General features: G+C 51.8%; 1 protein-coding gene across 6 annotated transcripts in view; it reads left to right on the forward strand.

The window, feature by feature from the left end:
- The window catches only part of ADGRD1 (adhesion G protein-coupled receptor D1), a 180071-nt gene that overhangs the window by 56087 nt on the left and 98931 nt on the right, over positions 1-25053 (forward strand). For 3 of the 6 annotated variants that reach the window (XM_058691526.1, XM_058691527.1, XM_058691525.1), the window contains exons 2-3: positions 11011-11094; positions 15292-15414. In XM_058691526.1, the coding sequence (XP_058547509.1) occupies positions 15297-15414 (118 nt within the window). In that variant the 5' untranslated portion in view covers positions 11011-11094; positions 15292-15296. Of the gene's footprint in view, positions 1-199; positions 1036-1127; positions 1165-11010; positions 11095-13106; positions 13203-15291; positions 15415-25053 lie in introns of those variants that run through there. The other 3 variants (XM_058691524.1, XM_058691522.1, XM_058691523.1) reach the window with 3 other exon arrangements.

Consider the following 25053-nt stretch of genomic DNA (forward strand, 5'->3'; position numbering starts at 1 on the left):
CGGATTTGGGGTAGATTGGGTAAACTTCTGGTCTTGAGCAGGTCGAGGCGCAGGACGGGCGAGGGTCTGCCTCTGTTGCCGCACGGAGAACACGACCCGTGGGGGACGGCGTAGGTCCGCCGCGTGCCCTGTAAACGACCCCGTGCCTTTCCCGCGCCTCCAAAAGGGTTAAAGAGAGAACCGTGGTCGCGCTTATCTGGGGGCACGCGGGTGCGGTTGATTTCCTCTTTCCATCCTCGTATCGCCTCCTTCCTTCGGGCAAACAAGGCTCAGCTCGACGCAGGGCTTACGCCTCGCGGTCCGTTTTCCGTTTATGAACGTTTGCTCTGCTCTTGAGGGCGCTGGCAGGCAGCACCCGGTCGCCGCGGACACGCGTGCCTGTCCGGTCGGCCGGCTGTTCTGGACGGACTGGTGTTAGGACCCAGGAAGGACGCAGCAGCCAGGAGTATAAATAGAGAAGCAGAACGAAGTTTGAGGAGAGAGCCTGACATCATTCCCTCTCCACCCAGAGCTGGGGCCGGACGGGGCGTCAGCCTGAGTCAGAGCGGGAGCTGGGCAGCGGGGCGGGCGGGAGCTCGGGGACGACCTTCGGAGCCGTCCAGCTCCGCCCACGTCCAGGTGAGAGACGAGGGTCCGAGGGTCCGGCTGCCAGCCTGGCTGCAGACAGACAAAGACTCCGGAAAGGAAAGCAAACACGGACGGCCCCGCGGGGCTCTGTGAGCTGCGGCCAGTTGGGGACCGTCCTGGAAGGGTGCCGATCGCTGAGAACGCTCAGGTTTGGGGACGAGGAGGAAAACAGCCGCCGGCTCTCCAGGACGGCTGCGTTTCACGCGCTAAAGAGAACCAGATTTCTTGCTTTCCGGACCCTGTGAAAATGTCCCTTTCCCAGGGAAGTGAAAGTTAGGGAGCACACGTTGTCACGGACGCTCAGGAATTGCACTCGGATCGCCTTTCAGCCTCCGAGAAGCCATGAGGAAGCTGCTGTGTCTGTGCTGGGGGCACCCCTGGCTGCTGCTGTTTTATTGCGATTTTCAGGTAACGTCTCTGGGCGGCTCTCTGGGCGCCTGGACGAGCCCCCTCTGCCGGAGGCTGTCCCGAACGTCTCACGGTGTGATCTTTGTGTGCAGGTGCGGACAGTCTACTCCAGGTCAGTGGCCCATCCAGGTAAGGGGACGCTCTCCCTCCCTGCTCACCGCCGTCCGCTGGCCCCCGGGCGCCGAGGTCCCCGCGCACTTCGGCTGCGCGTCTCCGTGGCCAGCGGAGGGAGGCCCTCCCGCGGGCCCCCCGTCCCCGGCCGGCTGCCCTGCCCTCCGTCTCCTGGCGCCCTGCTCATCCTGGCACCAGACCTCGCCGTCGCCGGCTGCGGCGGCCGCCCAGAGGCCTCTGGCCCGTGGCCGTTGCCATCTTATGATGGAGTCTTGGCTGCCGCCCTAACTTGTGCCGTGTATCTTCATGCAGACTCCCCGGGGCCGGCAGGGCTCTGTCCTTTCTGTCACCGTCCCAGCTGGGGCTCACTGTGCTTGGGCCGCGGTGCGTGCTCGGTCTGCAAGCTGACCGAGGTGTGGTCCCCGGGTGGTGCAGTCGCGTGGCAGGTGCAGGCCCGTGCAAGGCGGGGGCCTGGTGAGCGGCAGGAACCCCGGCGGCCGCCTGCGCGTGGTCGAGGGGAGCCCGTCGAGGTCCCCGAGACCTTGCTCGAGAGCCGTGTGAACGACGCCTGACCCACTGGTGAGCCCGCCTCCGACTCGGAGCTGAGGGGGGGCCGCCTGGCTCCTACCAGCCACTGTCACCAGCAGTGCGGCCCCTACGGGCACCGCTGGCATCCCCGCGCGGCTGCAGTGTCTCCCTCGCAGGTGATGCAGCCAGGCCGGTGTCCGCCTGGACCTCCCGTGTCCGCGGACGGGGTGCCGCCATTTCTCTTGCACCCAAATGTCCAAGTTCACTCTTCCGTTGGAAAAGGTGTGAAGGCCGTGAATTTCCCCGTGCTCCCCTTCCCCCACCAGAACGCTCGCGGAAGGAAAACGGGGCTCTGTGGCTCGGGCATCTCAGTGGAGGGCACGCGTGTCCGCGCCCAGGCTCTCCCCTCGCCCCCTTCCCACTGGGGTTCCTGCTGGTTCTCCGGACGTGACGGGAGGTGCGGCGGCAGGAGAGGAAGCTGGGGGGAAGTTTCCAGATTGAGTCTTGGTCATGTCACGTCCATGCATGGATCCACACGTGTGCATGTGTCCAGGCCCATCCACATGCGTCCACACCCGTGCACACACCCCCCCACCTGCCCACACCCATGCCTGTGCACACACATGCACACGCGTGCACACACACCCACACACATGCACACGCGTGCACCTGGACCCTTGACCCTCCCCTGCAAGGAGGGTTTGGATCAGTCTCTGCTCCACATGGAGACAGGGTCCCTCTCACGCCCTAACTCCGGGCAGAACTGACCTGGTTCTTCTCCAACTAGTGCCACAGGGAGATGACGGGTGTGCAGACGAGGGGACGCTGCAGAGCAGGGCGGTGACCACGCAAGCCCGCGTGCGGAGCCAAGGTGCTCGGCCATCTCACCGACGTCCACGCCCACGGCTTCCCTTCTCGTCTCACCTCCCGCGTCTCGGGGTCTCTCCTGCTCTGCTCGCCCCTTCTTTGCAAGAATCACACGGGGGTTTGCTTGTGGACGAAACCCTGCTGCTTGTGCTGTCTTCCTCCGCCTTATCCCCCCTTCTTCCTGTGTCTGTCTGCCTCCATCTGTCTGTCTGCCTGTGTCTGTCTCTGTCCTTCCCTGTCTCTGTCTCTATCTCTCTGTGTCTCTGTCTCTTTGTATGTCTCTCACTCTCTCGGTCTCTCTCCACGTATCTGTGTCTCTGTTCCTCTTTCTCTCTCTGTATCTATCTCTCTGTCTCTGTATGTCTGTCACTGTGTCTATCTCTTTCTCCACGTATCTATGTCTCTGTCCCTCTTTCTGTGTGTCTGTCTCTATCTCTCTGGCTCTGTTTCTGTGTCTGTCTCTCTTTTTCCGTGTCTGTGTCTATCTCTCTCCGTCTCTCGGTGTCTCTGTCTCTCTCCCTACATCCCGTGCTCGGCTCAACCCCGTTTTCCCGCAGAAAAGCCTGGCCCCCAGCTGACTGTGCGGCGCCTTCGCTGGGAGGCACCCCCCCCCCCCCCCAGCTCCTGCTTCTGGGCCCAGGCCTGCAGGGTCCCGGGAGCAGCTCCAGAGGGAAAGCCCGTCCCCTGCACTTCTCAAGGGCGTCCACTCACTCAGGACACAGAACACAGGCCCGAGCCTGTTCCTAGAGGGCAAACCTTTGCAAACAACCTAAATCTCCACCCCTACGGGGACAGCTGTGTCAATTGTAGCATTTTCTTCTCTGGAAGTCTGAGCAGGAATGTAAAAATCTTGGATGTGAACCTTGTGCGGTGCTCAGAAGGGTCCTCTGAGGCGGCCTCTCTGCCCTCCTGCGGACGGACACCCAGAGAGAATGGGTGGTGTGGCCAAGGTCTGCAGGGCTAAGAAGGCAGTGGTGACCTCAGGAACTCACTGCGGGGCCGGACACATAAGGATACTATTTGGGGACGACAGGAGCGTGGTGGGACGACAGGAGCAGGGCGGGAGGTGTGCACAGGACTTTAGGTGAGTCTCCGGGAGGGTCCCCAGCCTGGCCGGAGCCTGGTCTTCTGAGGCCCGGCCTGTTTGCACCACAGACCACACCAGACTTTTCTTTTTCTTTTATTTATTTATTCAAAAATTTTTTTTGATGTTTATTTATTTTTGAGAGAGAGAGAGACAGAGAGACAGAGAGACAGACAGAGCGTGAGCAGGGGAGGGGCAGAGAGAGATGGAGACACAGAATCCGAAGCAGGTTTCAGGCTCCCAGCTGTCAGCACAGAGCCTGACGCGGGGCTTGAACTCACAAACCATGAGATCATGACCCGAGCTGAAGCTGGACGCTCAACCGACTGAGCCACCCAGGCGCCCCCAGACTTTTCTTTTTACGGTCTAATCAGGACTAGTGAGCCCTCCCTGTCTTGTGGGGACCTAGCACACTGCCTCGCGTGCAGTAGGCACCCTCTGTGCTGTCGGTCGGTCATGAGAGAGCCGAGTCAGCGAAGACAGCTGGCGCCAGATTTCAGCTCCCAGGTGCGCGGTCATCTGCCCCGTGTGCCCGCACCCGCCCAGGCAGCTCCCTATCTCTACTGTGTCCATAGGTGTTCGGTTGTGTAAATAACCGAAAGGCAACTTGCAATCATTTTGAGCCTTCGTATTATCTGTGTCTATCTGTGGCCGCGGACTGTCATTTTGGAGAAATGACAGCGTGCTGTCATTGAACGGAACCCGGAGGCTGTCTGGCCCACGTCCCCATTTACGGTTGGTGACGGTGAGGGCCAGAGAGGGGAAACCGGGCCCCCCGCATCTGAAATTTTTCCTCTGGCCACCGAGTCCTCGCTGGCTCGCGAGTCCTTCCTGGCCGAGGACAGTGCTAAGAAGCGTGATGGTTGATGAATCTAAATCCATCAATGGCACCAGCCAAGAAATGGCAGGGCATTTATGCAACATTTACCAGCGTGCCTTTCACAGATAACTTTTGTAATGAGGAAAAGGGACCTTAAAAATCTCCCGTATCCCGAATTTCCTGGCCCTGGGGACACAGAGTGGCTGGTTCCCGCCCAGCTCTGGAGGCCGGGTACCTTACCTCACCGGCCCTATTTAGAGGTCTGGGAAGCCAGAGCAGATGATTATAGTGATTATAATTCCCTGGAGTTACGTACTAGGTTTTATTTTTTTTTTTCTGTGCAAATCAATAGTTTGTTCCCTTTATATATTTTTTATTGAGGTATCATTGACATATAATATTATCTTAGTTTAGCCATACAACATAATGACCCAATACTTGTATATATTTCAAAAGAGTCCCTGAAATATGTTGAGTTAATGTGTGTCACCATCACGGTGTCATGTGGCTGCAAGGGACAGTCAGAATCGCTAGGTCACAGCAGAAACTATCATTCATCTTCCTGGTGCAAAAAAGGTGTTTATGATGGAATTAAAAAAATAATGTTTGTAACCTATTGAGTAAATGGAAATTTGCCAAATAGAGATGGGGGGGTATATATATTTTCGTAATTACATATATATATATATATATATTCTTTCTATGTTTATCCATTCGTTTATTCATTATTGCATTTCATCATGCATTCTGCCTATATAGTTCTTAAAAAGTTATTTGCTAAGATTACAATTTTGGGGAGGATCCAAATGCAAAAATCTGGATTACACAGGCACACAGGCACACACACCCTGTTTTAGCCGTGAGAATGTGGTACGCATAGAACACGGTGTCTGCACGCGAGACTCAGACACAGGAGACAGACAACAAACAAAAATACTCGACTAATAGTAAGTTCCATAGGCAAAGCAATAAGGAGTCGGAGGGCGGCCGTCGGGGGCCCCAGTGGGACTCCGGGCGGGTACTTGCCTGCACAGCTTTGAGGGATTGGGGCTTCTGCTCAGCGACGCCAAGAACAAGTCCTGGGCCAGGGCTAGGCGTTCGGCACCTGGGAGAGAAACTGAAGAGGAAGAATGAAAGGTTCTCTCTCTCTCTCTCTCTCTTATTTAGGACCGGGGCGTGTCAGAAGTCCCATAATGAGCCACCATATCCCTGGACTTGCTGTCGTGTCTAACTGGACACACAGTTTTAATGAGGTTCATCTGGTGGAAAGCAGGTGCTCGTGTAACTCGGAGGTGTCAGCCCCAGAGTGTCTTATTCCCAAAAGAATGAGATTTTCTTGTTTTGATGACACTTTTAGGGCTGTGGGTTGTTTACGCCCTAGGGTGTAAAGGGGAACCTTCCTGTTGAATTCAGTCCTTGGGTACGTCTTATCAGCACCATGCAATGTTTTAATTAAGATAACCACTTTTAAAAAAAATTAATTTTCTTTTTTTCTTTAAAGTTTATTAATTTGAGAGGGAGAGAGAGAGTGGGGAGGGAGAGAGAATCCCAAGCAGGCTCCATGCTGTCAACTGTCAGCTCCAACCCATGAACCGTGAGATCACAACCTGAGCTGAAATCAAGAGTTGGACGCCCCGACTGAGCCCCCCCCCAGGCTCCCCAAAATAACCACCTTAATTTCTAGTATTAAAATTTGGGGAGATTTCCAAAGAAATCTGCGAAATCTGGGTCTCTAACCTCCCCCTAAGAGTTCGCAGACCTCCCGCCCCAGAGCGGCTCCCGTCCTCGGGACACACGTTTACCAGTGGACCGCAGCCCTCCCTCCCTCCCGAGACCCGCAGCCGACACCTGTTTCCGGCACCTGTTGCGGAATTAGGCAGCCCGCCGGGTGGGTGACCCTCGGGCCCCCGAGCACATGACAGCTCGCAAACCCTCCAGCGCGGACTTCCAGTCTGCTGGTTATAAGACGCCAGGGGTGATGACGCAGTGGGGCTTTGCCCTCGTCTGAAGCACGGCGATGGAGGACAGCAGGCCCTCTGCGGACCCCAAGCCCCCTTCTCCCACGGCCTCTTGCTAGCTTAGGGGGTCTTTCTGTGTGGACAAGACCACCGTCGCTTCACTCTGTCAGCCCCTCTGCCCAGAGCGGGTGGTGGCCGTTTGTACACGGGGATGCCAGGGAAGGATCTGTCATCCACGGGGTTTATGTCCTGAAGACATGGGTTGTGAAGAATCCGTCGCACCTGACCTTTGCGCTTCGGCCGCGGTTTCCTTTTCTGGTCCTCCCCCGCTCCCGACCCACCCCAGATGAATTGACTAACAAGCCAACGATGTTTCCCCTCTCCAAAATGAATATCCTCCGTTTTGGGGTGGGGGGAGTTTGGCAGAAACAGAAATGGGTAGTTTTGACTTTTGCATTTCTGAGCCTCCATATTGCATTGTTAGAGTCGAGTCGTTGCCAGGGGACATCGGCAGAAGCCACAGGTCTCCGAATTTTGGAAGTTTTTAAAGGAATACACGTCCCAACATTTGACTAGAACAGAAATAAAAAGGAACAGAAATCTCCCTCTTACATCTCACGTCCAGTGTTCCTCATTTTCCTCGCCCCTAAAATACTGCTATCAGTTTTTTGTTTTTTTTTTAATTTTTTTTTCAACGTTTTTTATTTATTTTTGGGACAGAGAGAGATAGAGCATGAACGGGGGAGGGGCAGAGAGAGAGGGAGACACAGAATCGGAAGCAGGCTCCAGGCTCTGAGCCATCAGCCCAGAGCCTGACGCGGGGCTCGAACTCACGGACTGCGAGATCGTGACCTGGCTGAAGTCGGACGCTTAACCGACTGCGCCACCCAGGCGCCCCCAAAGGGTACCCATAGTATCCATGCAAAATCTCTCTCTCTCTCTCTCTCTCTCTCTCTCTCTCTGTCTCTCCTTCCCTCCCTCCTTGCTGGTGGGACAGCTGGGTTTTCCACAAATAGTTGATAGTATCACATTTTTCTCTCAAGTTGATTTTTTTTTTTTTTTTTTTTTTTTTTTTTAACAGTATAGCTTGAGGAACATTTCCCATCGACACATGTGTCCCAGCCTGGTCACTTCTCCTAGTGACACCCTTGTCTATTACATAGATGTTCCGTACAGATTACAGCCCTTCTGCTGATGAGCATGAAGCCTCTTCCCACGCTTTTGAGATATATATATATCTGCAAGAAATGTCCTCGTACATAGCTCTTTGATCCCGTGTGTGAATCTGTCTCTAGAGTAAACTCCTAGGAGCAGAATTACTAGATCAAAGTGCACTTAAAATTTGTATAGCTATTGCCGTATTGCTCTCCGGAAAGGCTGTAACTTCCACCAAAAGCACAGTGAACTTGCTGACTGAGTACATCTAATGGTCTGTTTGTCAGTCAGCCGGGTGGGCTGGGACAGGGTGGCTCACTGTCGTTTTAACATGCCTCTAAAAATTATGAGCGACATCTTTTCATATATTTAAAATAATTTGCATTTCCTTTCCTTTGAACTGCCTGTTTATGTCCATTGCCCCAGTGTTCTGTTGGCTTAAATTTTCTTAATAGTAAGCATTTTAATGAATACAATGCATTTCATACAGTTCTTTAAAAAGACATCGGTACATTTCTGTCATATGTATTACATAAACATCATTCTCCTGTTCAATTTAGCTTGATTTATTTTTACATATGGAAATTAAAAAAAATTTTAATGTTTGTTATTTTTGAGAGAGAGAGCATGAGCAGGGGAGGGGCAGAGAGAGGGGGAGACACAGAATCTGAAGCAGGCTCCAGGCTCTGAGCTGTCAGCACAGAGTCCGACGTGGGGCTCGAACTCACAAACTGTGAGATCATGACCTGAGCCCAAGTCGGACGTCCAATCGACTGAACCACCCAGGCGCCCCTTACGTAGGGATATTTTAAAAATCCACATAATCAAATTCATTACCTGGTTTTCTCAGAAGTTTTCATTTTTATTTTTTTTTAATAATTACATTTATAGTTTGATCCTTCTGGAAATTGAGATGGTAAGGAGTGAGTTAGGGATCTTGAGTTTTTTTGTAGGTGGCTAACTGGCTGTAAAACCTTCTGTTGAGTATTCCTCTTCTGGTTTAAAATAGCACTTTTATCATAAACTAAGGTTTCACATGTGCTTGGGGATATTTATGGGTCTTTTCCATGGAACTTTCTATTCATGTGCGGTTGCCAAATTCTCTTTAGAACTGTGTCTTTACAACAGGTCCTAACTGTGTGCGAGCGCTGGCCCCCCACCGTCCTTCGCTGCCCCGCTCCTGGCAGGTTTTGTTGGTTATTTTTGCTTGTTTAGTTTTCTAGATAAGCCCCATAATGAGATTTCTCTCACACAAAATCTCTCAGCATGTTTACAACAGATTTCCTCATATTTATGTATTAATTAGAGGGTTGGTTGATAGTTTTATGATTTTGAGTTTTCTTTTCCACAAATAGGTTAAATTCTTTGTTTATTCAAGGGTTCTTGTACATCCCTTGGTATTATTTTATTGTTTTCTTTGTGAGAATTTTGTACAATTCTTACTCTTTTGGACCTCAACGTCTTCTTTCTGTCGGCTGCATTTACAAATGAGAACTTTTCTCCCGCCTCGTGTTAGCGTTAGCGTTGGAACACAGGGACGCTATTTATCGACTCTTCGCCTGTCACGTCCGTATAAACCTCCCTACTCAGATCTTTCCTTATGTGTAAGACTGTTTCACTCACCAAATTCTCTTCTTATTCGTAATGGCGTTTCGTTTTCTCGTGAACAGTCACACCTCATTTGAAAATAAGGATCGTGTTATCTCCTCTTTAAAAATAGTTTTACGATGAATAACGCAAAGACTCCTTTATTCATTTTTCTTGTCTATGGTCTGGCAGACACTTGGAGCAGATGACTGTTAGCTGGTCCCCTGGACCATCCTTTCCCCTTCTGGGAACTAACCCCAGAGAGCTGGTCCAGGAGCAGATTGGAGCCAGGTGAGGGGCTGGGTGCCTGGGGGTGCGCCCCGCCTTCGCAGAGGGACTGTTACCCAGACCCCACCAGGGAGCCGGGATAGAAGCAAATAAATGAAGTCGTTCACGTGGCATTAAGTGGGACGAGCAGGCAGGCACAATCTGTCTGCACAAAATCATGTCCACTCAAAGTACAAGGGTCACAAAGGAAATTCTGAAGTGGTTAATTGTTACTATGCGGGAAGCAGGATGAGAAGAGAAAGACTGGGATCCGTCTCAGGGAGACTGGGAGGGAGCATCGCACGCCAAACCAGCCGGCCAGGCGACTTCTGCGGAAGCACCGACCCCTCGTCTCCACAAATAGGCTAATGATACAATTACCTTGCCTTCGTTGTTACGATGAACTGAGGAGGTGTTTGTCGAGAGCCTTACATGATGTCGACAATATTGCTGTTGGTGTCCTCCTCTTTTTAAATCATTTTAACCTGATTGCTTTCTCTCGCCTGGTTGCATCAGCTAGGTATCACAAAACAATATAAAACAATAGTGGGATAATGGCCATTCTTGTCTTTCTCCTGACTGCCTAATGAACACGCTCCTTGTGGGGCCCCACTAAGCCTGGTGGCTGTTAGTCCCTTCGGTTCAGAGGTGTCTGCTCATTTGTACTTATCACGCTTTCTCATGTCGAGGAGATGGTCACCACTTTCTGTGTATATATATTTAATGTTGATTTATTTTTGAGAGAGAGAGGGAGCGAGAGACAGAGTGTGAGCAGGGGAAGGGCAGAGAGAGAGGGAGACACAGAATACGAAGCAGGCTCCAGGCTCCGAGCTGTCAGCACAGAGCCCGACACGGGGCTCGAACTCACGGACCACGAGATCATGACCTGAACTGAAGTCGGACGCTTAACTGACTGAGCCACCCAGGAGCCGATTTCTGTATTTTAAGAGTTCTTTTATTTTTTTTATTGTTTATTATTTTTTTTTTTACATTTATTTATTTTTGAGAGACAGAGTGAGACAAAGTGAGAGTGGGGGAAGGGCAGAGAGAGAGGGAGACACAGAATACGAAGCAGGCTCCAGGCTCTGAGCCGTCAGCACAGAGCCCGACACGGGGCTCGAACCCACGGACCGTGAGACCGTGACCTGAGCCGAGGTCAGACGCTCAACCGACTGAGCCACCCAGGCGCCCCTTAAGACTTCTTTTTAAGGGGCGCCTGGGTGGCTCAGTCGGTTGAGCGTCCGACCTCAGCTCAGGTCACGATCTCGCGGTCCGTGAGTTTGAGCCCCGCGTCGGGCTCTGGGCTGACGGCTCAGGGCCTGGAGCCTGTTTCCGATTCTGTGTCTCCCTCTCTCTCTGCCCCTCCCCCGTTCATGCTCTGTCTCTCTCTGTCTCAAAAATAAACGTTAAAAAAAATTTAAAAAAAAAAAAGACTTCTTTTTAAAACCAGGAGTGTGTTGAATGTATGCAAATGCCTTTTTAATGAATCCCATAGTCCCTGTGATACAGTTCCTCTTCCCTCCATTCATGACATAGAAGGAAAGCATTTCTTGCCTCCTAATGATGATTTAACATCTTCATTCTTTTCTTCCCCCAAGGGTTTGAGGTCTTGGCTTCTGCTTCCCATTACTGGCCGCTGGAAACTGTGGACGGGATCCATGAACTTCAAGACACGACTGGAGGTAGACGCGGGTGGTGAGGGTACCTGAGGCCGCAGGGACGGGGTGGGGAGGGGCTCCACGTAGGGCCATCAGGGGAGGCAGACAAGGACAGCTTCCGCTGGGAGGCCAGGCCAGTGGCGATGAACACACGTTGTGGAGATCCCCCCAATCATCGTTAACCCAAAGTATTTTACTAGAACTTTTATATATTTTTGTCATTGAAGGACAGAGCTTAAGGTTCAAACTCTTATTAACGTGTGTGTGTTTTCCCCAGTAACCATAAAACAAAGCCGTGGTTGGAAGCTCGAAGCTTCAGATGGTGCATCAATCACACGTAGGGGTCTAGATGTGTGTTTTCTAGACAAAACTGGCCTCATCTGCATGTCTGCCAAAACAGGGGTCCATTTGAGCTGAGTGCTGGGACTAACATGTGTGTTCGTGGGGTCACCGTTTCACTCACAAAGGTACCCCCACCTACCAATCAGCTTCCGCACATGTCACCAGCAGCTCCCTCGAACAGACCAAACATCACTTAAGATGCTCCCGTGGTCTCTGAGTCCATGGAAAATGAAGTCTCTATCTGACTCAATTCAGACATTTGCCGTAAGGAGAAACCCCAGATGTGTCCGAGCTCTTTATTCCGTTCCAGCAAGAAACTTCTTCCCAGTAGAAGTTTTGAGTGGCTTGGATTTTTACATTAAAAATTTTATTTCCTTATCGTTCTTGATTATGTCAAACGGCTGATGTGTACGGCAAGGGGTTCTAGCACATTCCCGCACATTGCCGATTATTGCACTTTCCAGACCCGCACACTGGCATTTTCCTGATCCCCTGACTTAACGTGCTGCCATAAATTGCCACCAGAGATTCTAAAATGTTTCCCTTACATTTGCGAATTGAGAGGCATTCTAGCTGGAGCCTGGGCGGATCCTCCGGGGGTGGAAGGACCCACCCGTGCAAGACTGCCTCTGGGCACCCAGCAGAGAACGCACCGCTGCTCTGCGCTCTCTCCAAACAGTCTGCGCTGCAGGGATAAGTCCCTGGGAAGTCATTATATGAGCAGCTCAGGTTAAAATAAACTGCACTCCACCCCCACCCCATCATTATCTCATTTTATTTCTCAGGCCCTTTATTTCAAAGCCTGTGAAAAGTGGAAATTCACTGTTGACATAATTCATCGTCCAGGTCACAGAGACCAACATTTTAGCAGTTATTTCAAATGATAACTATATCTCTCTCCTAATGTCTCAACACACCTCATTGTTGTGACCAAATCAGTAACTTTGGGCATCTTGAACTCCTTCACCGGCGAGGAATTCTCACCAAGCAGTGCGATCATGGAGACACAATTACGCTGGGGCCAGGGTGTTAATTTCCCTGAGATTCTGTGTGTTCCTGTTTGCCCCGAACAGCCGGATGGTGACGTCTTGCCGATGCTTCCCCAGGCCATTCTTCACGTCACGATGCTCTGCGGTCTCGTTTCAACGTGATCACAGGCTTCTTAAGAAACAGGGGGAAACAGGATCCGTCAGCACATTTTGCTGCCGGGGACGGCCGAGTGGCTTTGGAAGCCGTCTGGTGGTCACGCTGCTCGTATCTGTCGCTGAACCCTCTGTTGTTCGGTCCATTTGTCGTAATATCGTGCCATTGTCTTCATGCTGTGTTTCTACCTCACCAGTTGTGACGTCACCACCATGATCCTTGTGTTAAGGCTGTTTTATTGCCGGGCTCAGTTTCATATCTCTCAACTAGGTGTCTCAGGGGGTTGCACACGGCACATTGGAGCCCACGTCTGTGGCGAAAGCCAGCAGCAGTCATGCCCTGGCAGGCCAGGGCGCTGGCCATGACGCTGCCCAGTACATGGGGAGTGGGGGCAGGGGACGGGAGGGAGGTGTGAGGCCCGGAGACAAAATCCAAGGTGCTTGCTGGGCGAAGGACTGATTCTCGGTGCACGTCAAGTTGAGAGGTATGCCGGTTCCGTTTGTCATTCGTGTCACTCATCTGTTGTGCTTTTTTCTTGTTGTCCTACCTAGTGTTGCGAACCCACAACCTCACTGTGCTTCCTTCCCATAATTCTACCTTTGTTCGTACCAATGACTCTGCCTACTCAAATTTCTCTGCAACTGTAGGTGAGCACTTGTAACTTCTGTTCCCTGTTTTGTTTGGTTTGCATCTGCAATGAGTTTAGACGTCAATTTGATTTGGTTCTATATGAATTCATTTTGTCTTGGCCAGCAGACAAGCATATACCCAAGAACATATAGCCAAGAACACACACCCAAGAACACATAGCCAAGAACGCACACACAAGAACACGTAGCCAAGAATGTATACCCAAGAACATGTAGCCAAGAATACATACCCAAGAACACATAACCAAGAACACATAGCCAAGAACATATAGCCAAGAGCACATACCCAAGAACATATACTCAAGAACACATAGCCAAGAACACATAGCCAAGAACACATAGCCAAGAACACATAGCCAAGAACATATACCCAAGAACACATATCCAAGAACATATAGCCAGGAGCACATACCCAAGAATATATACTCAAGAACACATAACCAAGAACATATACCCAAGAACACATAGCCAAGAACATATACCCAAGAACACATAGCCAAGAATACCAAACACCCAGTGTATTAGGAATAACTGCTCTCAGCTAGGTCTAGAGGAAGTGCCACCATACATTAGAAGGGGCTTGTAAGCTTTCACATGACCAGGGTCTTCAAACCAGCTGCCTGTTTTCAGAACGAGACAGACACAAGATGAGCTAGAAAAATGGAAGTTGGGATTTTTAAATGGTGTATATTCTTTGGGGAGGAACAGCATAGCCTTTGAATGGAAAAACTGAAGTTGATTTTAAAAGATCTCACCCCAAAATTTGATCTCTTATAAACATTAAAATCAGCATTTCTTCTGTAGGTTGTTTTTTTTTTTTTTTTTTTTTTTAATTATTAGAAGCTATTTCATAAACGCCCACTAGAGTCAGGGTTAAATTATTATCTTACTTAACAACCTCAGAGCCCCTATGTTTCGTGTTTTCTTATGCAGCTCAAAGCTCTAGGGAGAGTAGTGTCTGTGGCACGTATCCAAGCAGGACAGAAAGTTCAGATAACTCAGGCATCGGCCTTTCTTCTGTTCTCAGCACAGCACATAACCCGATTGCTCTCTCAGCTGTGACCTGTTTGGCTCCCAAAATTAATTTTTCCAGTCAAACAGTCTTGTTTAGGGGTTTATACAGCCTAACTCAATGATGTAACTGATAATTTAATTTTGCAATAAATTTAATTTTGTAAGATATAGATTCCACACCCCCCCACCCCCAGCCATAAATGCGATAAACAAAAAAAGGAGCGTAAGACAGAAGAACACTGAGGCCCTTTTGAGTGGGCTATCCACTTGACAGTGGTTGTTGGAAAACTGGAGTGGGCGTAGCCGTCAGGCCCACAGAAGTCGGTCCCTCTGCTGTTCATCTCCTGTTGCTTGATAGCTCAAGGGCAGTGGGCATGTGCCCGTATGCAGAGGAGGTATCTTTGGGCGACTTTGACCCCAATGAACAATAAATGCCTAATCATGCTGGGCTTTTATAGTTCTCACTTATCGATTCTGTAAACCATTTACTTCACACACACCATCGGTTACATTTGCCATGGGGATGAGGCCCAACGGGAGGACAGAGCAGTGAGCACCGGCCGGGGCTCATGGCCACTCAGCCTGGTGCTGGCGGGGGCGTGACTCTGGGCTTTTCTCCTAGAGTGACCATGGATTCTTTCAAAATTGTGGGTTCCCACGTCTAGGATTAGGGGCTTCCAATGAGGACTCAAAGGGTGTGGTTTTATGTTCAAACATGTGCCTTAGTGTTCCCCTTAGAAGATGGCCAGGAAGGGCTCCGGACGTTCAGGACAGTGTCGCTCCTGGGAACCCAACTCCTGGCAAATGTAACGCTTAGGGTGTCCTTACCGTATAGAGCCCATCGTATGTGAGTGTAGTAGTAAGTGACAACGAAGCATCGATATGAATATTCACACTACCTATCCCTTAACTACTGCTAGTTAGGTGGTAGATAGCGAGTGTTAATATTAATGAGCGTGATATGTAGTATTATTATAAGCGTAAATAACGCAGTACGTTTATCTCTAAGTTCTCTGTAAGACTCTTAACCCCTGGTGGTTGCTGACTTGGCATTGCCATTCTTGTTGCGCAGACATCATGGAAGGAAAAGTCAGCAAGGGTGTTTACCTCAGAGAGGAGAAGGGAGTGACCCTTCTCTACTACGGCCAGTACAACACATCCTGCATCAGCAACCCGGCAAAGTGCGACCCCGACGGTGAGTGACGCGCCCTCGCCGCGGCGGCAGAGTGCGTGGACGCGTGGCGGGCGGGGGGGGGGTGGGGTGGAGGGCCGGGGGTGCAGGCGCCTGGTTTTCTAACAAGAGACATGTCCCGGAGACGGAGAGCTCGAACACGGTCTCACAGAGACGGGAGAGCAAACTATTTCATCTCGTAAAGAGAAAAGAGCCGCCAGAGAAGCAGATGCGGTGATGTCACATCGGCGACTTGGACGGGGCCGTGGTACTTGTGGGAAGTAAATTGGTGGTGTGGCTCGTACCACGTTATTTCTGACTCTGGGGTGTGGACGGCGAGCCTGGGCGGGGCGGGCTCTGTGAGCCTCGTTCCCTGGGTTTCTTTCTTTTGCCCCCGAGCCCCGGGGGCGGAGGGGGGCTGCAGGTGGTGTAGGCCCGTGGCGGGAACAGCGCCACAGACGAAATGCAGGTGGGCAGCAGAGAAGTGGAAATTGTGTGCCGTTTCCCCTTTGTCCTGTGAGAAGTGAGGCCCTGCAGTATCTGAGGTTCTGACAAAGAACAGGTGTCCGGGCCACGCTGTGAACCCGGCTGGAAAGTTGTTGTCTGGCGTCCCAGCGTGCTTCACCCCTTCATGTCCTGATACCCCAGGCAGGGTGAGAGTTTTCATTCTGGGGAAGGAAGTAAGGAGTTTAAAGCAAGCCGTTCCGAAAGCGAAGGCCCTTTGGACATCCCACGGTCTTCTCAAAAACAACCTTGTGAGGAATTCGTCGTACACAATTTTGGGACAGAAGGACTGCAGTCCAAGAAAAACAAACAAAAGCTTAACAAGGCAAAAACATGTTGAGGGTGGGGGGGATACGTTTTGGATTTTACAGAACCCAGAATTTCGAGAAATGGCTTCGAGGCCCTAAACCACGGCCAGGTTTACAAACCCAGCGTTTGAGCCGTTCCAGAGTTCAGACAGCCCTATAAACACACCAGGCTTCTTTGTTTCTGTAAATGAAAACCAGCGTGGGCTCAGCGGCCACCACCTGGAGGGCCAGCGGGCAGGAGGGCTGGGAGGCTGGGGGGCCGGGGGGCCAGGAGACTAGGGCGCTGGGGGTGTAGGGGCCTGGGGGGGCCGGGGGTAGGGGGCTGGGAGACTAGGGGGCTGGGGCCTGTAGGGAGCACCTCCAGGTCACCAGCTTCTCGGCTTCCCCGGCTCCTAGCGGGGACTTAGGTCATCCGGGATGGGGCCACGGGGGAGTCAGAGCTCTGAGGAAGTTTTATCTGAACTTAGAGACCCCAGACTTGAGGCTCTGGGCTGATCCAGTCTGTGGCTGTTTGGCTTGGCAGGTGTGGAGCTAAAAAATATTTAGCTTGCTGCCATTGTGGAAAAACAAAAATTTCACATAAATATATGGATTTCTAGCTTCTCTTAAGAAATCCCCCCAATGACTCTGGCTGGGCCACTGCACAGTGAGCCCCTTTGTCATGGACACTGTCCCCGGGGCCATCATGGGGAGAGCACGGGCTCTGGTCCCAGTTCTCTAAGTGTCTGTGGTGACCTCGGGCAACCACCTCACCTGAGCCCTTGTCTGTGCGACGGGTCAGTGACAGTCCCTCCTGAGGTTGCTGTGATGCCTAAAGGAGCCACTGCGTTCCTTGCTGCTGTGGCCCAGCTGTGAGAGGCCCCTGGCGGCAGCCCCGCTGTGGGCATTTGCAGACCCAGCTCCTCCCGCCTACCTGCCTGGAGAGTGGACCCTGTAGAGGGGCTCACCTACAGTAACCACCCACCGGGGCTGACTGCACGTCACAGCCACCAGACCTGTGCCATTACACGTGTGAGCACAGTTCCTCCTGAAAAACAGGTGAAGCAGACAGGCACGGGACGGCAGGGGTGAGGCAGATGGGTGCGGGCTGGCAGGGGTGAGGCAGACGGGCGTGGGATGGCAGGGGTGAGGCAGATAAGTGCGGGGTGGCAGGCACAGATGGGAGCTTTGGCTTCGTGTCCAGCTCTAAGGGCTCCTTGTGTTGTGTAGTCAAACCATCTCGGGGCCACTCTGTTGACCGTTTGGCCAGATATAAAACGAAGCCAGGACGCTTGACATCACCCTTGGCTCCTTGGGACGATGCTGGCGCCAGGCTTGGTGTAGATGCAGACGGAGGCTGGGCCCCCCTCATCCTGCCTCCCTCTGTCCACATCCAGCTTTGTGGCGACCGAGCTCACGCGTGACATCGGAGGACCGCTGTGTGTGCTCTGCTGCGTTATTTGCCCGGTGTTTGCTCGGGCCGGGTTCTCTGAGGCCTCTGGGAGCCTGTATTTCTCGGTTCCAGAAAAACCAGATGTGAGCAGGGAAGGTCCGCTTGGCGTTTTCCAAGTAAAAGTCCCTGCAGCACACGAAGTCTGTAGGATGATTTCGGGTGTCGCTGGGCAACTTGAAAAATGAAGGGTTATGGTTTTTATCTGAACTTCCTAGATGTTGTGTAGGATGAGTGAGGCTTCAGCAAGCAGGAAAAATGGGTTGACTTTTAGAACCGTGATCAGCGATGATAGTGATGGAGGAGGTGGTCAGATGTGAACCTCGTGAGTGACGAAGATGTGGGCACAGGAGATGCGGGGCCTTTCAGGACACCTCTGTCTCGGCCTCCTCCACGTGCTCACTCTGTTTCTGTTTTTTGGTGGTGCTAGTGGGCTCAGACTTAAAACCCATTACATTTATAGTAAAAACTAACGTCAAAATAAACAGAGACATTCCCCACTCCCCATCCACCAGGTCAACTGTTTTCATATTTCTTCCAAATTCTCTTGGGGTCCCTATTCATGGTTTTGACTTTTAGAAAGAAAGAAAGAAAGAAAGAAAGAAAAAGAAAGAAAGAAAGAAAGAAAGAAAGAAAGAAAGAAAGAAAGAAAGAAAGAAAGAAAGAAAGAAAGAAGAAGGAGGGAGGGGGGAGGGAGGGAGGGAGGGAGGGAGGGAGGAAGGAAGGAAGGAAGGAAGAAGGAAGGAGGAAGGAAGGAAGGAAGGAAGGAAGGAAGGAAGAAAGAAAAGAAAGAAAAGAAAGAAAGAAAGAAAGAAAGAAAGAAAGAAAGAAAGAAAGAAAGAAAGAAAGAAAGAAAGAAAGAAAGAAAGAAAGAAAGAGAGGAGGACATTTTAGGAGCAGAGTTGAAGTCTGAGCTTTCCAAAAAAGAGTAAACGTCCCAGTGGCTTAGCCACCGGCCCCTGTGTGCCCTCTGCCAGGCCACCCCCACCCCTTCCTGTGCCCACTCCTGCTCCTGCTGGACCCCATCTCCATCCGCTTTTTGGCCTTCCTGCACTTCTGTCAGCTCCCCGTGGGTCTCGCTTCTTGGCAGATGGTGCCTCCTGGGGAAGTTTTTCACAGGCACTGGGTGCAAACAGGGGAAGCTTTTGAGAGAAGAGGGCTATCTGGATGCCTGGCCATTCTTGAATGTTAACCGAAGGAATGTCTGTGTTCCTTGAGGGTGAGGTGTCTGACTTTCAACCCCAGCAGCCAGCAGGTGCACAAGTGGGAAACTCAGCGGAGGGAGGGATCTTCCCGGAATGTTCTAGCACCTTGTTTTATCTGCCCGTAGACCTTGAGGGCTCAGCTCAGGTGTTACTTCTGTGGAGACGAGCTCACACAGGTGAGTCCCTCTACCTGCGCTCCTGTGGCTCCCTGGACCTCTCCAGCACTGGCATGGCTGGTAACGGCCGGTTCATCGTCTGCCTCCCTGCTCGGCCACCAGCTCTATGAGGGCAGGGCCGTGTCTGTCTTGGTTAGCGCTGCATTTTCGGGGACGGAAACCAGCATGGTAGATGCTTACTGTGTCACTGAGCAGATATGTGCAGTTGGTCTTTCCGATGCTTTATTTCTTTCAATGCTTCTCATCAAGTGTTTGACTGGCTGCCACTTGAATATTGCCATGAAGGGCCCCTTGCTGCTCCCAGAGGAGCCTGTTCTGGTTTTGTACTCCTCTGACTTCTAGAAGTTGTTTCTGATCTTGGACTACATTCCACCTTGAGCAACGTCCACCTGTTACCTCTGATGCCAGTTCAACTCTGAATCAGCTCGGCTGCTCTCAGGAAAGACTGTCTTCCCATTTCACTCATCAGCTTTCCCTCCTCCCTGTAAACATGCCCCGTGCTTCCCTCCCGAGCATGAGAATGTTCTGTGCTTGTAAACACCGGGAAGGCCGTGGGAGCCTCGGAGCAGCAGCTGGAAACCCTCAGCGCTCACACTTCCTCCTTCCCAGCCTTGAGGTGACTTCTCCCCCCTTTGCACGAGGTTACTAAATCCAAAAGGCTGCCAACAAAATGTTGAGAGACTTTCGGGATGGAGTTTCAGGAAAGAGATTTCCAGAGGGGTCTGCCGGATGCAGGCCGGGCGTGGATCCAGCCGCCGTCTTCTGCCGACGGTCTGGGGCTATGGGGACGTCGGAGTGTGTGGAGCGGCTGACCCTCAGAAGAGTATTCATCAGTACACTCGCTTCACAGATGGAGAAACCGAGGCCCAGAGGCAGGCAAGACTGGCCTAGAGCTGCACACTGATTTAGCGCGGTGAATCTCAAAGTAGCATTCACAGACCGTGGGCAAGTCACTTGCAAAGATGGTGAAATACGGTTTTCAGGCTCCAGTCCAGGCCCTACGGAATCCAAATCTCCATGGACCAGGCCTGGGGACCTGCATTTTTAGCTGGGACCTCCAGGTGATTCTCATGGATCCTGTCCCCAAACTGGCCAGGGCTGACCATCCCATAAGTGTGTTTTGTTCAGTGGTGTTATGTTGGTCTTCTCGGTGTGTGTGTATACATATATATTTAAAGTTTATTTTGAGAGAGACAGAGACAGCACAAATGTTGGAGGGGCAGAGAGGGAGAAAGAGAGGGAGAGAGAATCCCAAGCCGACTCCAAACTGTCAGTGCAGAGCCTGATGGGGGACTTGAACTCCCAAACCCTGAGATCATGACCTGAGCCTAAGCCAAAAAGTCAGACACTCAGGCCCCCTAGAGCTACCCAGGCACCCCTTGGTTTTTACATTTTAATGAGCTTTCTAAACTGTTTTTAGCCGAATATCCTAGCTCAGGAAGTTTGCAGAAACAGCCTCTGATGGTGCTTTAGATGTTCTTTTTTTTAAAAAAAAATTAATGTCCAACTTGTATATGAGAACATTTCATTTAAAAAATCTGTACTTTTGACTTAAGAAATCGGAAAATCCAACAATATTCCCTGTGCGCCTGGTGGGAGTTGGCTGGAGTCGAGGGGTGGCCCCTGGGACAGGTCGCTCTCTCCTGACTTCCTCGGTCCCCAGCACTCTCTGCCGCTTCCCTGAGACTGAAGGGAGTTGGCGCTCGCCACCACGGCTTGTGCCGTTGCTCTCTGACAGCGGTAGCGACTGGGGAGTGGCGGAAGACAGTCCCACAGCACGAGGGGTGTTGGGAAGACGCTTGAGAGAACCTTGTTTCCGGTGCGGGGGTTGAAGTGCGTATTTGATACGTAAAAGGCTTGCTCTGGGGAAGAGTGTGTGTGCATGTTGGAAGAGGACAGTCAGGGATGCAGTCCTCCTGGCTAGATGGGCTTTTGGGTTCATGGGCTCTGTCGTTCACGCTGGAGTCTGAGACACCATCCCTAGGTGTCTCTGCTGTGTTTCTGGCTTCATTTCACGGATCACGTGTTCTCCTACCATTTTAAACTCAAATATGCCCGAAGGTGGAAAAGCCTCCTGAGTCACCCGGTGTCTGTGGTCCAGATTCTCCATCACTATGATCTTCAGCTCATTTTCGCTCCACATTTTGCTCTTTGTGATATCATCTCTCTCACCTCCTTTGGCTTTTACTTCTCGTGTTCTAATCACGGAGCTGGGAAAAAATCTGAGGACATAGTATCAAAGCAGCAAGGCGGGATGGTGTCTACCCAGAGGACAAGTCCAGGGGAGGGCCATTTACTTTAACTGGTTTGGGTCGAATGATGCAATTATCTACGTTTCCAGGAATGCTGGAATGTTTGTCAAGACCAGTGGTTCTGAAGTTTGACTCACTTTAAAACATTTGTAATTTTTACTCATATACAGGTACCCCCTGAACTATTATCATACTTTGTGTTTTTCTTTATTTATTTTGAGAGAGACAGAGACAGAGGCAGCACTAGTGGGGGAAGAGAAGAGACAGAATCCCAAGCAGGCTCCACAATGTCAGCACAGAGCCCGCTGTGGGGCTCGATCTCCTGAAACCATAAGATCATGACCTGAGCTGAAATTTAGTTGGAAGCTCAACTGACCGAGCTACCCAGGCACTCCTTAGTGTTTTTCTTTAAATGTCACTCACTTGGATTTAATTGAAAAAGAAACTATCTCCCTCCCATGAACTGAAAACCAGTAACAGTAATTCCCGTAAATGGGAGACACCTCATGACCGAGTCCTGCTTGGGCATCGTTGCCCGCCGGGGGCTCTACATCCGACATGTGGCGTTTCTTTGCTAAATGGGGATTAGCAATTGTTACTTATGCTCGGATGGACTTGCTCCTTGCCGCAGGCCAGAAGAGCCAAGGACAAGTGAGAAGGCAGCAGCTTCTCGTGCTGTGATTCGAGTTGTGTAAAGGCAGGTCTTTGCGCTAAAATTCTCTTGGACAAAGTGTCCAAGGCCCTCGAGTGGTGGGATTACCAACTCTTAAGAATACAGGGGTCAAAAATGTCATTTTAAGCAGCACTCTGTTGGAATGTGGGGACAAAGATGACACTTCAGTGTCTTGTGGGATCAGAGTTTGGGACCGGAGGTGGGAGCCTTGCTGGGCTTGTGTCAGGCGAGCCAGAGAGCCCAACCCGCCCCAGAGAGTCTCTCCACCCCCGGCCTGTGCCCTGGGGAAGCTCCTGGCAGGTGTCCCCCTGTCGTGGACAGGAGAGGCTGTCAGAGCCCCGCTTGCTTGTGTCCTCTCCTGAGCACAGTGGCCGCTCTGTGGGAAAATCTGCTTAGGACCCAAGTAACGCCTTACTTGGGCAGGAGATGGGTGTGTGTATGTGTGTGTGTGTGGGGGGTCTGTCTGCACACGCACACCAGGGAGACCACTCCCCAGGAGCTCCAGCTTCCAGAATGGAGGGAGACCCTCGAGGCCCCCAGTCTGTGTGCACCGAGATGTGTCTTAGCCGAGACCACGGTTTAGCCCTTAGGTGGCGTTGATGGCACTGGATTTGGATGCCCTCAGTTTCCCATTCCAGAACGTTCTGCAGCCTGCCCTCTGGCTCAGGGTAATTGTTGTGCGGCTGTGCTCTTGGCTAGCTCCCAGGCTGACGGGGTGTGGACAGGTCACTCTCTGCTGGTGTCACGGTCTCACAAGGGACGTGGCCACCTCCACCTTGACCCGAGCACCGGAGTAAGCAGGACAGGGTGGAGCGTCCGCTCGTCCCTCCGCGCCTGCAGCGGCGGCTCCATCATCCTCCCCAAACCTCTCCCCAGAGTGCGCGTCGGGAAGGAAGGAGGGATCCAGGCTCAGCTCCTTATGGGGGCCTCTGGGGGCACCATGGGGTCAGGAAGGGAAGTATCAGCCGAAGAGTCGTAAAGCAAGAGAAACTCAACTCAAAGAGGGAACCGATTTGCTCATGGAATGAACGGCTTCAGGTGAGATTGTGTTTGGTTGGCTGTTGCTGTGCAACACACACACCTGAACTTTAAAACGTAAAACACAATTTGGTGTCACTTTTCCCGGTTCTGTGGGCTGACTGGGCTCAAGGCACTGTCGTCAGACCACGGCCAGGCTTGGAGTCACCCAAAGCTCACCTAAGACAGTTCCGTCCCTCTGGCTCTGGCGCCCCTGTGCCCACGTGTGTGCATGCCCCTGTGCGGTCTTCCCCCAGCTGCGCGGCCTGGACTCCTCACGTCTCAGACCTCCCAGAGGCACACAGCAGAAGCTGCTGGACAATTAGGGACTGCAGCTGGGCCTCGGCCAGTGTCCCTTCTGTTGTCCCCTGTGGGTCAGGTCAGGCAGAGGGCAGGTGGGGAAATTCGCCCTGGGTGCTGGTGGAGAGTGGCGAGGTCATGGGGCACAAATAGACGGGACGAGGGATATTGCGGGTGTCTTTGAAAATCACAGTTGGCCTCAGGCCGGGTCCAGGGGCTCAAGTCCTCTCCTCAGAAACAGGCGTCTCTCTCTGCTGACTCTCCCCAGGAAGGCACAGCAGTGTGACACAGGGTCAGCCCAGAGCGGATGCTGATGGGCGCGGCCTGGAGGGGGCCCAGGGTGTGCGGTCAGGGGGGCCAGACTGGCTCTCCCGAGGAACACAGCCGTGCTGTTCCTGGGGGAGGCGGGTGGACGCCACGCTGGCCACACGGCCTGCAGGTCACTTTGTCCTGACTCGCTGCTCAGGTCCACTTTGAACCTGGGGCATGCAGGACACCGTGCCGAGTCCCCTGGCCTGGGAAGGGCTGTTCCTCTACCTGGAAGGACCCCATACCTCCCCTCCCGCCAGCCAGCTGCCCTCCCGCCCACCATCAGAGGGGACAGTGTGTTCACCGAGACTTCCTCCTTGGCCCGGGGCGTTGTTGTGCACTGTTTTCTTGGAATTCCCGGTATCTGCTTTGTCTCCTTCAGTGAGTGAACCAGTGCTGTCTCTGGGGGAGGGCAGTGACTACAGGTGCAGCCTCCGGAGCTGTGCTGCCTGGTTCGAGTCCTGCCTGTCACTAGCTGTGCGGCCGCCCATGAGTCACTCAACCCCTCTGTGCTTTGATTTTCTTACCTATAAATTGGGGACACGAGTGACACCTACTTCATAGGGCTGTTGGGAGGGTTAACAGCTCACACGTGTACAAGTCTTGGGAGAGTCTTTGCTCCCAGGTAAATGCTGATGATACTACTTTTCTTTACAAAGTGTTTTCACATAGTAAGGTGAACGTTAAAGAACGTCGGTTTCTTGAACGTTAAATGCGTTGTTATTTTCCCCCCTAGAATGCTATGTGTCTTTTGGCTTTGTTCTGGTAAATTATTTGCCTTGCAGGATTTTACATTTCTGCGCTTGGAAGTGTCAGTCTTTCCTTATGGCACCCGGACGGTATTTTTCTTTTCTTTTTTCTGTGTCTTGTCAAGAAAGACCTTTTCTCATTGTATCCTTTTGGGTAGATGACGATATAATGCTCATAGGAAGTAAGTGTGGAAACAATGTGTCGATCATTGCACTTCTTTTCCCTTCAGATTGTCTCTTCTTCGTGTTAATGACCCAGGAGCGGGAAGCAGAGATCCTCAGGGCGCTGGGATTAGCGGCTCCTGGAAGCTGATGTTTAAATATAAAGATAGGGGGCGCCTGGGTGGCGCAGTCGGTTAAGCGTCCGACTTCAGCCAGGTCACGATCTCGTGGTCCGTGAGTTCGAGCCCCGCATCGGGCTCTGGGCTGATGGCTCGGAGCCTGGAGCCTGTTTCCGATTCTGTGTCTCCCTCTCTCTCTGCCCCTCCCCCGTTCATGCTCTGTCTCTCTCTGTCCCAAAAAAATAAATTAAAAAATAAATATAAAGATAGAAGCAATTATCGTGCGGGTTAAATTAGCCAAAATGAGACTTGCTCACGGGCACTGCCGTGTGCCTTCCATCTACCCTTACCTAACGCCAAACCGACGTCTCCTTCTTTTTTCTTCCGGGACAGAAAGGCATTTGGCCAAAGCGGGACTGAATAGGAGGAATTTCTAAACACAGCAGTGTTTGGAAAAAAT

The sequence above is a fragment of the Neofelis nebulosa genome, chromosome 11 (assembly GCF_028018385.1).
Source record: "Neofelis nebulosa isolate mNeoNeb1 chromosome 11, mNeoNeb1.pri, whole genome shotgun sequence".
NCBI classification, from domain to species: Eukaryota; Metazoa; Chordata; class Mammalia; order Carnivora; family Felidae; genus Neofelis; species Neofelis nebulosa.